The following is a 15,706-nucleotide window of genomic DNA, read 5'->3' as shown; positions in this document are numbered from 1 at the left end:
CCCTGGGGCCCTCTTATGGGGAAGGATACTCATTTGAATCCCCCCACCGAAGTGTCTTATCCTTGGAGAAATGACACGTTAGATACAGTCCTCACCCTGTCTTCTTGGTAAGGGAATGGCCGGGAAAGGCCCTGGTTTGCAACCGTCTTACAGTAGAGGGTGGCCTTTATACATCTCTGGCACATAGGATTGCATTCCCAAAGAACATATGTCCACTGTCATTTGGATAAAGCTCCATCATCATCTTTATTTCTTTTGTTGTCTCTGCCCTCGGAGTGTCCCTAAATAGGATGGTGTCTGTCTTACCTTTTCTTCTCAGCCTCTCAGAGTCACCTCTGCAGCTCTAAGAACCTGAACTGACATCTTAAATGCCCACCGTGACTACAGCGCTCTGCCTGCCCTGCTGACAGCCAGGTGGGTTTCTGGCATGGACTCAGAGGTCCTTGGGGCTTCTCAGGTGGTGCTAGTGGTAAAGAACCTGCCTGCAAAGGCAGGAGACATAAGAGACACAGGTTTGATCCCTGTATTGCGAAGATCCCCTGGAGGAGGAAATGGCAACCTACTCCAGTATTCTTGCCTGGAGAATCCCGTGGACAGAGGAGCCTGGTGGGTTATAGTCCATAGGGTCGCAAAGAGTCAGACACGAATGAAAAGACTTAGCACACAGAGGTCCTTGAGTAACATGTTCTCCTGATTGTTTCTACCCAGGTGTATTCAAAACACTTGCTTTTGTAATAAACTTGCTCTTAATTAATTGTTTAAAGTCCCTGTATCCCTATAGGAGATATGGGGACTCGTAGCCTCATATGGTTGAGAATAAGACAATTATCTAGCAAGTACTTTCCTTCTACAATTAATTATAGTCACTATATATAGTTACCAAAAGGATTTCTACCTCCCAAACCTGACATAATTTGTTTTTGAACTAATTCCATAGAAGCTCAGCAACCTCCTGCAAGAATAATTACATATTTAAATTTGAAAAGAATTTCTACTGTATCAGCCCTTTCGATCCTCTAAATAGCTCCGATGTTTCTCCTAGGTGAGTATGTGCGATTTAGGGTCAGGGGAGATTTGTAATTTTCCGCTACTGTTTATCTCAGCTAACCATCTGTCCTCAGTCACACTTCCAGTTTCATTTAGATTTGAGGTTTCCATTTGAATGTGGTTGAAAAAGAAGACCCCAAAGTCTGAGGGCATCAGCATTTTACAGTGCTATATGGGAAATATAGCAGATTCTGGAACTCACTGATTTTTCTTAGCATTTTGATTATATGGGTCTATGAGTGCAGATGAATCAAAGTAAAAATGAAACTCAGCAGGCATGATGAAATCAACTGAAGCTGCCGAAACGGTTGGTCAGAGCCCACAAAAATTGTTTCATTCTCTAAGACTGGGGGGATAGAACCAGACCTAATTCAAGAGACAGCTTCTGATGGCTGTCATCATTCAAGTCCTCAAATAGAGAAAGACATTTCTCAGCAGCAGATTTGGTTTTTTAAACTGTAGCTTGGCACAGACTCAGTAAATGACACAGAGTTAATCTCTGCAAACAACAGGCTATATGCACGATGTCACTTTTCAAGTTATACAAATTAGAATTTAATTCCCCCAACATTCATGCAGTATTGGTAACTGGATGCGGGTGGGGAGAGACCCAGATGACACATATTTTAAACAATTTAATTTCTGTTGTAGACTTAGAGATGCAAATAGAGACAAGGAAACAAGCCTGACCTTGTGCAGAGGAAGCTGCTTTCCTCTGCTCTGTCTTTCCTCTGGGAGCCTCACAGAGGCTGCGAGGGGGCACAGAAGTTTGTTGCTTAAATGACATTTCCAAAGAAATATTTTGTTCATTTGTAAAACAGAAAGGCTAATATTTACCTTACTCAGCTCACAGGGGGCTGTATCCAAGGAAACCACACATGTGTAAAACCTGGGAAATGCTATGATTAGGGCAGTTTATCATTACTGTGTTCATGTTAGAACATTCTGAAAAAGAAGGTGGGCATCAAAACTGCTAACTGGTACCTGGCCGTTCATGTACAGGTGTGGAATATTGCCAGTTGCCTGCAAAAACCGAAGATTTCTCTCTCGGACACAAAAGTGTTTCACATAATTGCAATTAAAGATTCACTGTGCTTTTGTTTGCATGAAGTATCAGGTAAAACATGGATTAAGAAGTGTTGATGAAGCTGCAGTCCTACAAGAAGCTGGAGGCCACAAAGCGTCAGTGAACAGGACAGCTCTTTGTCTATCAACCATCCTACGAATGTTTCTAAGAGCAAGAGCCTTGGGAGAAAAATGCAAATAAACACTGACCACCAGACTTCTCCTATTCTCCTTTCTAAATATAAAGTCTTCCTGAAACATAGATCACTTCTTTCTTCAGCATCAGTTGCAATACTTTTACATCACAAATCTATTAAATTATAAAACATTTTGTGTTTTCCAATACTTTTGTATGTGCTTTTCACAAAACATGACTTGAACTTTGTTTTTTTTTTAATTCACAGAACACCTAGTAAAGTGCTAGACAAATAGCAGACACTTAATAAATTCTTCCTGAGGACTGATTTAGTATGAGAAAACATGCTAATATTAGCTATAAACTGTTAATATACTCCCACATATACTGTTTAACGTAGCTGGGATCTTTTCTTTAAGAATGATAACAAAAATCTGCAGAAGCTGGATTTCATAACTATATTGAGTTAATCCATTACTTAAGGGGAACCCCATATCTAATTCAAAGCTAACTTCATGATTAGAATTGACAAGTGAGAATATCTTTATATATTAATGAGTAATTATGATAAAAAGAAACTGATTTTCATTGGACAGCGCATGAGAACCTGCCTATTTTGAGCATGACACTATAATCCATCTCTCAAAATATGTTTAAAATGCATCTATATTATTATTTTATGTCAATATCTTTTTCTTAAGCAGTTGAAACTAATTTCTTATCGTACAGTTCTGTTAAACTTGACTAGACAAAAGAAGTATTATTGTCCAGTAAATGCATGATAAAGTTCTTCTGACCAATTTAATTTTAAGGATAGCACATTCATTTTCTGTATGTAAGAAGAGAAAAATCAGAACAGGCTGCAACTCTCCTTTGTATCTGGAACATCGTGTGGTTTAATTGCCGACAGCCTCAATGTACTAAGCAGTAAACAGCTGAGCATGCATCGTTACATTCCTTAGGACACCTCCTTGAGTGGATGCAATAATTTATTACATCAAGTAGGTCTAATTCTCTCTTGATTTATGGAAGTGGTAATAACAGTCCATCTCACAGGATGCTTCGCTAGGAGGAATCCAGATCCGGGCACTAAAATCTTTATGGCCTCCTCAGGAGAAGTTGGGATGCGGGTGGTATTCTCAGCACCACAGCTGAGAAAAACAGGGGGATCTGCCTGAGGTCTCCAGGAAAGTCAGTTACCCAGGGAACAGAATCCAGGTCTCCTGATGCCCTGCACGCAATCACAAAAGCACAGAACTCCCGGAAGGGTTGCCCGAACCAGGTGTGCCAACAAGAAGAGGGGAAATGAGACCCAGGATGCTCATCGCAGAATCCCCACAGCAACCTGTCACCATCTCCCTCTGACTGCACATAAAGCACACTAGAGGGTATCACACGGCATAAAATCCTAAGGGTACCCTTAATTAGGTGGGATCATTGCTCTCACTCCCTGACTTCCTGCAGCCCCAAATTCCTCTCTGTGGTGCCCAAATTCGAAAGCAAGATGTAGTTACAGAAATACTCCTTGGCTTACATGGGACCATCAAGCTCTGATGATGATGAAACTTGATAGCAATAATGTCAAACTTTATATGACCATAATCTGAGTTTACAATGATACATTAAGCCATAATGTGACTATTTATATCACCATAAACTGAGTTTATGGTGATATAAATAGTCATGCTAATGGCATTAACAGCAGCACTCAGTGGAATCACAGCTGTTGAGTGCTGCTTATGCTATTAGCATTGCTACTTTTATCACCATAAACTTAGGTAGTCACAATCGTTACCTACAAATATATAAGAAAGATGAATGTCCACACTTAAGCCCAGATCTAGGCTCCTATATTGGAGACTTTATAGCTGTCACCCTCCTCTATGTATTAAGGCCTACCTAGCCCTCTACTTGGCTCTGTTTATACCAAAGAGCAATCTGTTTTTCTGCCGACCTCTGATGTGCTGGCAAACACTATTTAAAATTGATAAGAAGGTGCAAGCCACCACTGCAGGCACACTTACTGTCTCCTTGGCAGCGCAGGGGACCCACACTCAGTTTGGCTTCTGAGCCTTGCCGGTCGGTATCTCCAACCACCACCTGGCTGACTGGCAGGTGATCTTTGTAGGATAAGAAACCAGCATCCTTCCTCCTGAATCACAAAGAAAGACAAACACGTGAGGAGGCTACGTTAAAAGCACAGCTTTTCTGATTATTGTTTAAGTTGTCAGACAAATGACCGTATTCCAATAACTCCTCAGAGGTTCACTAACTAGAACCACAGTTAAAGAGTTGTTTCTCTCTTCCACTTGGTGGTTTTGCAACTCATGGCTCAGGAGCAACTGTGACCTCTTTGCTTTCTGAAAAACAGAACTGACACCCTGCTTTCCAGAGTCACAACCAGTACACAGCATACTGTTTCAGGTTGAGTGTAGACTACCATGTTGCTTGAAGCACTCACTTCAAACACCTGAGCATGCGTGTAGAGTTTGCTGCTGTCATGGAATCAAAAGTTCAACAAAGTCAACGTGATCTCTTGCATAAAATGAGAAACAAAGCCCTATTAAAAAAATACCCTTGTCTCCTTAATTGCTTTCTTTCCTGCTGTGCATCAGCTAAATAAGAGACACTTTTTGTTCCTTCATCTCTTCTTGTTTATTTTACCAACCAAGAGACTTTATGAAGTTTCCAACCAGAGCAGGTGCTCACTAAGTGTCTATTTCCATCTATAACGAGGAGTGGAGTTTAGATGCACGCCCAACTTGGCTTTTTTCTTGGATTTCTCCTCCTGTTTATGCCTATCTTATTTCAGGTCTCCTAACTCAACCCTGTACCCACCCTAAATAGAGGCAGCGGGCAAAGCTAGTTGTAAAGCACTGATTCTAGGATGAAGCATAGAAATACAGGAGATGTTCTTGGGGATGGAGCCAAGGTGAGTTATGCTGCAGGACAGATTTTACCTTGATAGGAAACGCCTGGCCCTCATCCTCTTTTTGTTCTGCTGTGGCTGAGAGATCCCCTGACTTGGGGCTGGATGTCTGGGAGGCACACAACAGGATCAAGTCATTCCACACATTTATCTTTTTGCATGATTTTGTGCACTGTTTGGCCTAAACGTAAATGAGAATTTTGAAACTGTATGTACAACTGATCACAGGAAAGAAAACTGATTTTGGATGACGGGAGAATGAGAGAGAGAGTTCAGTAGTCAGGAGAAAGATCTGCCAGTTGCATCTCTTGCTGGCAGTTGAGGAGAACCAAACTTGGAAACCTGCCTCCAAAATGCTGTGCTGTTAGGAGCAGTTACTGGCTCCTCTGACTTTCTAGAATGTCACTGAACACACGTTCCTTCATGTGTCAGGACCCACAGAAACCCAGGAAGGAGTCACAGAATTTAGCCAGTGGACCGCAAACAAGTGTATTTTCCCACTGCTTTGTTATGTCAGTGTTTCCAAGACAAAGTTAACTTTTTTTTAAAATCAAATGAGAACAAGATCATGCAGAAAAGCACTGTAGCTTGTACTGACATTGCAGCTACTGATGATCCAGCTTCAAATAATTTGTAAGCCCACCTCCTGGTGACTCAGACAGTAAAGAATCTGCCTGTAATGCAGGAGACTCAGGTTCAATCCCTGGATCAGGAAGATCCCCTGGAGAAGGGAATGGTTACCTACTCCAGCATTCTTGCCTGGAGAATCCCATGGACAGAAGAGCCCGGTGGGCTACAGTCCATGGGGCCACAAAAGAGTTGGACATGAGTGAGTGACTAACACTTTCACTCCTTATATTAGAACTTCTATCAGTCAATATTATTGGAGAAGGCAATGGCAACCCACTCCAGTATTCTTGCCTGGAGAAGGGACGGCGGAGACTGGTGGGCTGCCGTCTATGGGGTCGCACAGAGTCGGACACGACTGAAGCGACTTAGCAGCAGCAGTTAATATTATGTCAGAGAGGGAAGAAAGTCTTTGCTATTGAATTTTCATATTTAGTGTTTCTTAAAGGGACAATAAATGCAAACACCCTTGTAATTTGACAATCTACTGGAATAATGTACATTCCTGTGGAATTTCAGGCTGAGATTCTCTACAAGTTCATTATCATCTGAGTAAGGGATCTGCAAGCTAAGACCTGAGAAAAATTCATCTTGCTGCTTTTTCTGGGATGGACCATAAGCCATTTAAAATTTGTTTTAAATAGTTGAAAAGAAATCCAAAGCAGAACAATATTTTATGCCATATGGAAATTACATAAAAATCAAAGTCAGTGTCCATATGTAAAATTTTACTGAAATAAAACTTTTAATTTTTGAAAGTTTTTTTAAAACTTTTAAATTTTTTAAAAATTTTACTTAAAATTTTTTTCTTTTAAATTTTTCTTTCTTTTTTACATATCCTCTATGGTGTTTCCAGGCTGCATCGGCAGAGTTGAGTAGCTGTGATAGAGACCATGTGGCCCTGGATGCCTAAAATATTATCTGGTCCCTTAAGAAAATGCTCTTAACTCTTACTCCAAATCATCAGTATGCATTTTTCTTTTGGGAACTGACTGATCAAATATCCCACTGATAATCACGTTGGCCTAATGTGCAACTTATCTCACAATTGAGTGTAGGGTTAGGGAAGGGATATGAGACTATCTCTGAGGTGGGAAAAAAAATTTAAGCTGACATTTATTCACTCTAGTGGTGAGAAATAACTTAGAACTTAACAGTAATCAATGTTTTGACTGAAGTTGCACTATGTGACCGTCACATGTCAGGGTGCTCAACATCTTTACCTGATACTCGGTACTGTCAGTTCATTTATGATGAGTGAGAAAGTGACGACTTTATAACAAATCTTGTGCTAATATAAGGGTAATTTGAAAACAAATGTTTGGAAATATTCCAATCATTATGTAATTTTATTGCCAAAATTGATGTGTGCATAATCTCATAAGAATTTACATACCTATATACTTCTACAACTTGCAAACATAGTTTTAAAATATACGTAATAAACTGGTAAACATAGAGTTCCAATGGATTTTGGACTTATGTTATAATTCTGAAATGGGTCATTAATCAATTACTTTGCAAATAAAACTGACTCAGAGATAATAGAAATTTACTACATTTTATCAAAACCTTTCCATTTCTGGTCAATAAAGGTGAAAAATTAACATCATGATTCATCTGGAAATATACTTTTACCTAGTTTGTTATACGTACCTTGAGGTACTATTTTTCACTTGTGATAGCCAATAAAGTCAAGTGTCAAAATGAAAAAAACAACAGAGAGGCAAATCTTCAAATCAGTCATTTAAGACTATATAAAATAATGTGTATTTAATCACATCACAGTTATAAAGCCAATTAAAGGAAAAAACTATTAATTTCTATTACTATTTTAGAAAAAATATTAATGTCAACTTTATATCATTGTTAAAAATTTTGTTTTATATTGAACATAAAATGTTAATTCACCAAACCTATGTCTTATTTTTATACTTATTTATAAATATGTCTTCAAAATTTTTGAAAAATAGGAAAAGGATCAAAAATATGAACATTGCTGTAATTCATAGAAAACAATAATAACAATAGGGCATCTACCACTGAGCACCTGTGTACATCACACTGTTTCTTGTAGACAACATCTAATCTGAAATCAATTCTTCCATAGAGGCATCATTATCCCCATTTAACTGACAAGAATCAGATAATTTATCTTGACCAAGTCACCAGCTCAATAACCATTGAGTCTGGATTCAGTTCTAGATTATCTGGATCCTAATCAAGGATTTTCCACAAGGGGGTGGGGAAAGGAGAGGAAAAATAAATCAGAAGAAAACCAAAAGCAACTATGTTAATTAAAAACCCTTTTTATTTTCATTTACAGACGAAGTGAAAATGTACTTTTAAAGATATACTTAGCTATCTCGAAATGTTGAGATAGTAAATTCAAAGGTATCAGTAATGTTATATTCACAAACATCCCATATACCATCAACATACTTGGTAAAAGTGATCTAGAACTACCCCAGGCCCCAAACTAACCACCATCTTTAGTGATACATAGAAGTTTACAAAAGGTTACAATTCAGCTAATACACAAATCCCCTTTAGCCTCAGGGATATGTTCCAAGACCCCCAGTGGATGGCTGAAATCATGGATAGTACTGAACCCCATATGTACTATGTTTTTCCCTATGTTGTTCAGTTGCTAAGTCATATCTGACTCTTTGAAACCCCATGGACTGCAGCATGCCAGGCTTCCCTGTCCTTCACTATCTCCCAGAGTTTGCTCAAATTCATGTCCATTGAGTCGGTGATGCTATCCAACCACCTCATCCTCTACCACCCTCTTCAGCTTTTGCCTTCAATCTTTCCCAGCATCAAGGTCTTTCCCAATGAGTCGGCTCTTTGCATCACAAGGCCAAAGTAATGGAGCTTCAACTTCAGCATCAGTCCTTCCAGTGAATAGCCAGGGTTAATTTCCTTTAGGATTGCCTGGTTTGATCTCCTTGCAGTCCAAGGGACTCTCAAGAGTCTTCTCCAACACGACAGTTCAAAAGCATCCATTCTTCAGCACTCAGCTTTCTCTATAGTCCACCTCTCACATCCATACATGACCACTGGAAAAACCATAGTTTTGAAGTCTTCTCCAGCATCACAATTCAAAAGCTTTTTAGCTATACCTACTCTGTATATCTGTGATAGAGCTTAATTTATAAATGAGGCCCAATATGGGATTAACAACTAATGGTAAAATAAGACAGTTATAACAAGATAGCATTATAAAGCTGTGAATATGGCCTCTCACACACACATACAATATCTTAATGCCTTTTCCATCCTAACTAAGCACTATGGTATAACTTTTGCAGTCTGAGGTGTGATAGCAAAACTACCATGCGTTTCTTCTTCCTTCTTCACAATTTCATGGATAGAAGATTCATTCTTAACATAAACCTTAGCAACCTCACCATGTGGTTTTCTTTCCTTATTAAATCACTGCCTTTTCAGTTAACAGCAGTACTTACTGGCTTCTCTTTGGCATATCTGAATTGCCAGCATTACTACTCTTGCGCTTTGGGGTCATTATTAAGTAAAATGAACAAAATAACTGCAATACCATGACAGTCCATCTGATAACCCAGAAGGCTAATAAGTGGCCATCTTGGTGGAACATGCTGGGCAAAGGGTTGATTCCCTTTCTAAGAGGATGGAGAAGGATGGCATCAGATTTCGTCACACTACTCAAAACAGTGCAATTTAAAACAACTGAATTGTTGATTTCTGAACTTTTCCATTTAATACTTTCAGATCACTGTTGACTGAGGTTAACTGAAACCACATAAAGCAAAACCTCGGATGAGGGACTATTGTAGAGATAACCCTCAGATACTCCTCAAATGAAGAAAATAGGACAGCATAATCAGCTGAGAAAAAAATATATATAAAGTTACCTTCTCAACCATTTTTGATAAGGGATATAAATAGGGCTCTAGAGATTTTAAAGTCACAAACAACTGTGTTTCAAACTCACAAAACAGTCGACTCCACTGGAAACAAATTGGTTGTAGCAACAAATTCACGGGTGGCAATAAAGTGGCTTGACTAGCACCTGATATGATCCTGCAGCATAACCCACTTTCAAAACCTGACGTGGGAGTGGATAGAAAATAAACCGCGACCTCAAGAGGCTCCCTTCCAAACACCTATAAGACTTCTATCTTAGCACCAGTGTGAAAATTATTTAGCAAGCAAAACAAGACTTCATTGAAAGTTATGATCTTTAACGATCGAGGTCAATCTAATTTAGAGAGATATTCAGTAACTGTTTATCACGTTAGCATAATCTAATTACATCTGTTGCTGGGCTGGTACACTAAAAAAAATTCTATCATCCATTTCCAATAGGCCCTGAACTCAGACTCTCCTGTAATCTTTCTATCAGTGTTGTTATTAAAAGAAAACTTGATTCTGCAGAATTTGCTTCTCTAACCTGGCACGATGGTTTTTTTACTTCAGTACTATTTTCCTGAGGAATTCTGTCTTACTCTGCTGCTCTTCCCTTGCCTTCTTTTCTTTTCCTGCTGAGAAAGCAAACAAGCCTCTAGGCAGATTGGTCTTGCCCTCAGTTCAGTAAAAAAACAAAAACAAAAAAACCCTGAAGGAAAATGAACAGTCTAAGCTTCTGCAATGATAAGCTTGCTTTTCTACCAGATGTTATAAAAGTTACCACACTATGAGTATGTTCCATAACTCTAGCAGAGAAGAATTTCTTCCGGTTTATGAAGTTTTAGAAGTACTTGGTTACTTAAAACAAACACACAGAATTACAGTCAGTGAACTTTCACGTATTCCCATCACAGAATCACCTAAGGTAGAAATTTCTGGAAGAATCCAGGAAGTCAAAGATTTAGCTACAGAGGATGTCACAAAAAGAGACATAGAAATGGGGAATAAACACATGAGAAGATACTTAATATTATTAGTCATTAGAGACATGAAATTAAAAGTCTCCTGAGATGCCACTTTACTCCCCTCAGAATAGCTGTAATAGAAAGGACAGATAATAACAAGTGTTGCCAAGGATTGGAGGAAACTAAAGTCATCACACATCACTGATGGGATTGTAAAGTGGGGCAATCACTTTTGAAAGCAGTTTGGTAGTTTCTAAAAAGTTACACATAGGTTTACCATATGACCCCAGAATTCCATTCCTGGTATCTACCCAAAGAAAAGCATACGACCACACAAAGACCTTTAGGTAGATGATTACAGAAGCTTTATTCACAATAGCCCCAAAGTGGAAACAACCCAAATGTCCATCAACTAGCAAAAGGATAAGCAAAAGATAGCATATCTATACAACAGAACATTGTTCAGCAATAGAGGAAATAAAATGTGAACACATACAACACAAAATGAATAAACCTCAAAAACATGATGCTAAGTGGAAGAAGTCAGACACAGAAGACCACACATGCCATGATTCTGTTCATATGAAATGTCCGGAAAAGACTAACATATAAAGTAGATTAATGGGTGCCAAGGTCTGGGGATAGGAAAAGGGTCAATGGCAAGTTTCTGAACTACCTTTAAAATAGGAAGTGTATCCCATTCATCAAAAACCAAACATCCATGGTTTACCAGGACATGCCTAAAAGTAAAATTCTCTTCAACTGTCACCATTTGCAACCCTCATCTCCTGGAAATGCCAGTACTTTATAGCATCAAATCTTCACCTCAAGGACTGCCTTTAACTTCTGGGAATATTTTATGTAATTTTTGGTTCAAACAATATGTTCTTTGTCTTTGTATTTTTCCTTTGGATCCCTTATATCTTCTAATAGCCGTTCCCGTGCTATTTTGGAAAAAGTTGTTGCTGTTGTGTAGTTGCTAAGTCGTGTCCAACTCTTTGCAACCCCATGGACTCCAGTATGGAGTGGATTGGCATTTCAGGAAAAGTAGATTTTACTTTTTCCATAACATGTACTCAGAAAAAGTAGGTCGGATGGATTTGGCCAAGCTGGCAGAGCTGGAAGACCCTGAACTCCCCTTCTTCACGGGCTCAGCAAAATAACAACTATTTCCAGATTAACTGTCTATGAGAATGACCTGAAGACAAGCAGAAAAGATTTTTCATGACGACAGATATAAAAAGGAACCACAAGATGGGCAGAAGGAGTGGAAAGAAGGTAGAGTCAAGACCTACATTCCTGGTGGTGGTGAGTTAGTGGCTAAGTTGTATCCTACTCCTGAAACCCTATGGACTACAGCCCACCAGGTTCCTCTGTGCATGGGATTTCCTAGGCAAGAATACTGGAGCGGGTTGCCACTTCCTTCTCCAGGGGATCTTCCCCACCCAGGGATGGAACTCGCATCTCTTGTGTCTCGTGCATCGGCAGGCGGATTCTTTACCACTGAGCCACCTGGGAAACCCAGGGTTATGGACAGTTTTCGTTAACATATTTGTTTTGAATTAAGTGAGAATGTTTTACTCTTTTTTGTTTGTTTGTTTGTTTTTGTTACTGAACTCCATCTTTCTGTATCTTCTCTTCCCAGGGATGCAACCCACTGTCTTTCCTTTAATAGGATATTAATGCTTTCACTCTTCCTCTGTCTTTACCCCTACTAAAACCACTTTCAGAGAATAATGTGACAAACCATTTTTTTTTCATTCATGTTTAATTAAAGTGATGCCTTCATGGGGCAAAAGACTGCTCTTGGAAATCAGATCTCTATGAATGATAGAGGCAGGACTGGGGAGAAAGAGGAATATTCCTAGCATCCTTGAAACAACTATATGGAGGTGATCAGATGCTCTTAAAATGGCAGGCCTACCATCACATGGAGGAGGTTGGCCAGTTCCTTTATGTTCGTTTAGAAAAAGTAGGATCAGAAGCCAATGCCTTTGTTCACAGTGCACATGAGGGCTATCTCAGTGTGGCTGTCTCATTACAAGCTGAAATAAACAACACAGCTATCTGATACACAATAAAGTAGAACTTTGAAAATACTTCTAATGGTGTCCTCAGTCTCCATTGACTATTGCGCTTTCCTCAATGGATGTAAGGTAGTGTTTTCTACAAAGCAATTAGAGTAATTAAGAAAACAACCATCACAATTAGATCTTTAGAATCCCGGAATATGTCCCCTATGAAATGAAAGTAATTACAAATTCAATTACTCCTTTTCAGTGGGAATAGCTTAGGCCTTTTGTAAATGCCTGACAATTATCTGTTCAGTTTAGAATCTCTTAGAAAGCCTTTGTAACCATTTCAGGATTCTATGCAAATTGTTCTTTTTTGATTTTCCTTCTGGAATGCAAGTTCCCTGAGGCCAGATATATTGTCTCCTACAACTTTATAAACTAAATACCAGTGCACCTAAAAGTGGCTCATTCCATATGTTTCATGACTGAACAAACACATGAATAAACATAGAAGTCAACTAGGCACAATCCTACAATAGTCTTCAGTATGTGCTCACTATCAATGCTAAGAAATGAGAAAGAGATCTTTCTTATAATTGGAGTTCCTTGAAAGCTCTTGTAACACTTTCATTATTTCTTTTCTGTAATTGAAGTTTTAGTTTTTCTTTAGAAAATAGTATTCAATTAGACGTTTCATGTATAATTAATACAGCGGAAATAATTAAATCTTAAAGACAGGAGTCTGATTGCAACTCTGAGTCTATGTAAAAGCAAGTTACTAAATTTATCTGGGCCATTGTTTCTTTACATAGGTAAGTTATATATATTTTGGTTTTGAAGAGTATCAGAATATGCAACTCTGAAATATGCCTCTTTGGCATGTAGAGTATTTTGAGCTAAAGGCCACTGAGATCAGTAGACACAAGAAAAACTCCAAAAACAGGGCACAAGTTTTCTTTTTGTAAAGGAAAATTTCGTTTGTAGAGATGTCTCTCTCCTGCACCTGGAATAAAAGGGCTCTTAATGACTTTTTTCAGTGAAGAAGGCACTGACTTAAACCTGCATAACAAATCTTACTAAATAACTCTCCTTTACCGTGCTTTTCCTGGTCACTTTCTCATAACTTGCCTCCCTCACCCAGAAGCCCCAAACCCCTTGACTTTTGGCTTAAGATGATGTGTGAGCCCAAGTTCTAACCATTGCTTGGGTTATTCATCACTGGGTACTTGCATAGGTACATGAACGATGTACATGTTAACAAACATGTTCTGCTTGCCCTTCTCTTGCTAGTTTTGAGGACCCCAACTGAAGAGCCTAAGATGGGTAGAGGAAAATATATTTTTGCCTTTCCTGTAGCTCTTATTCTACTTGTGTTTGATGATTTTGTTATTGTAGAAAACAAATAGTAATCATCTGAATAAATTTGGCAAACAAACATGTGGCTTAAAACATAAATGTTTGGTCTATTTTTCAATGGCATGGGGTTATTGGTAGCTCTTTGAGGACAGGACTTTGTAGTTTTATTTAGTTTCCTCAGAAACTATTAGTACTGTATCCAACATATGGTTTGGGAGACTGGTTTTCACTCTTATTTTTCAGATGAGGTAACAGATTGGGAATAAAACTATGCCTAGTCTAAAGTATTCAACTAATTATTGGCTGAACTAGGAAAAGAAGACCAATCTTCACCACTGTAGAATTTAAGGAAATGCATGTTTACATTTCTCATATTCCACTACAATAATTTCCATTTTTTTCTTAGGAATTATATGAAAATCTATTATTTTATCAGAGGAAAATTGTTTTACTAATTTGCAGACTAGTTTGTAAACTATTACAGTTTACTTTGTCTTTTTTATACTCTTCTTTTCCCTAAGCAAGGGTTCCTCAAGTGTATGTCTATTTTTAAGATGTTTGGTGAATGACTACTTTTGGTTGTCTTATTTTTTCAATTGTTATTTATTTATGATATATTTGTTTGTGGCAGTGCTGGGTCTTTGTTGCTGTGAGGTCTTTTCTCTGGTTGCAGTGAGCAGGAATGTCTCTCTAGTTGTGGTACCTGGGCTTCTCATTGCAGTGGCTTCCCCTGTCATGGAGCACAGGCTCTAGGCTCATGAGATTCAGCAGTTGCAACATGTGGGCTCAGTAGTTGTGGCACACAGGCTTAGTTGCTCTGAGGCATATGGGATCTCCCCAGATCAGGGATCGAACCCATGTCCCATGCATTGGCAGGTAGATTCTTTACCACTGAGCCACAAGGGAAATCCTCCTTGTGTGTCTGAAAACTGTGCCTTATATATTATATGACTGATAAGGATGGGGAACTTGATGTGTGGCATCCTTAATATGTCCATGTATTTTCATTTCCAGCAATTAACGGCCAACCCTTGCCATCTCAAAAGTACTCAATGGGAAAATCTTCACTATTACTGGCTCCATATAGCTTTAAAAATTAAGGGTGAATATGTGAAATAGATCACCAGTCCAGGCTCAATGCATGAGACAGGGCGCTCAGGGCTGAGGCACTGGGATGACCCTGAGGGATGGGATGGGGAGGGAGGTGGGAGGGGGGTTCAGGATGGGGGACACATGTACACCCAAGGCTGATTCACGTGAATGTATGGAAGAAACCACTACAATATTGTAAAGTAATTAGCTTCCAATTAAAATAAAAAAATAAATTAAAAACAATTCAGGGTGAATATTCTGGGCTCTTTCAGGGTTCCTAGAGATTTGCTTCTAACCGACAGACAAATGCAGACTAATCGGATCACTTCTGACTCCCTCTGCTTTGCCATGGCTCCCCTTCAGTCTTCTTCCAGGCTCAATGGCCTTTCCTCTCAGGGTAGCTTGTGGCTGGCTTCTTCTTTCGGGTTCTACATTTAGCACCTCCATTCTCGTCTCACTGAACTCTGAGAGGGGGTGTTGACTACAGGCTGGCGTTGTTTCACCTTGAAGCTAGTCAGGGAGACTTCAGGACGCTGTGAGTCAGTCCTGTCCTCTCTAGCTCCAGCAGTCATGGGTTGAGCTC

General features: G+C 39.1%; 1 protein-coding gene across 4 annotated transcripts in view; it reads right to left on the bottom strand.

Moving 5' to 3' along the window:
* The window catches only part of CNTNAP2 (contactin associated protein 2), a 2,222,175-nt gene that overhangs the window by 392,546 nt on the left and 1,813,923 nt on the right, over nt 1-15,706 (bottom strand). For all 4 annotated transcript variants that reach the window (XM_081537160.1, XM_081537161.1, XM_081537162.1 and 1 more), the window contains one exon: nt 4,273-4,400. In XM_081537160.1, coding sequence (XP_081393286.1) covers nt 4,273-4,400 — 128 coding nt within the window. The remainder of the gene's footprint in view (nt 1-4,272; nt 4,401-15,706) is intronic.

The sequence above is a fragment of the Giraffa tippelskirchi genome, chromosome 10 (assembly GCF_054371585.1).
Source record: "Giraffa tippelskirchi isolate mGirTip1 chromosome 10, T2T-mGirTip1v1.2.pri, whole genome shotgun sequence".
Classification (NCBI taxonomy): Eukaryota; Metazoa; Chordata; class Mammalia; order Artiodactyla; family Giraffidae; genus Giraffa; species Giraffa tippelskirchi.
Note: the sequence above shows the minus strand (reverse complement) of the source record. Positions and strands in the feature narration are given on the sequence as shown.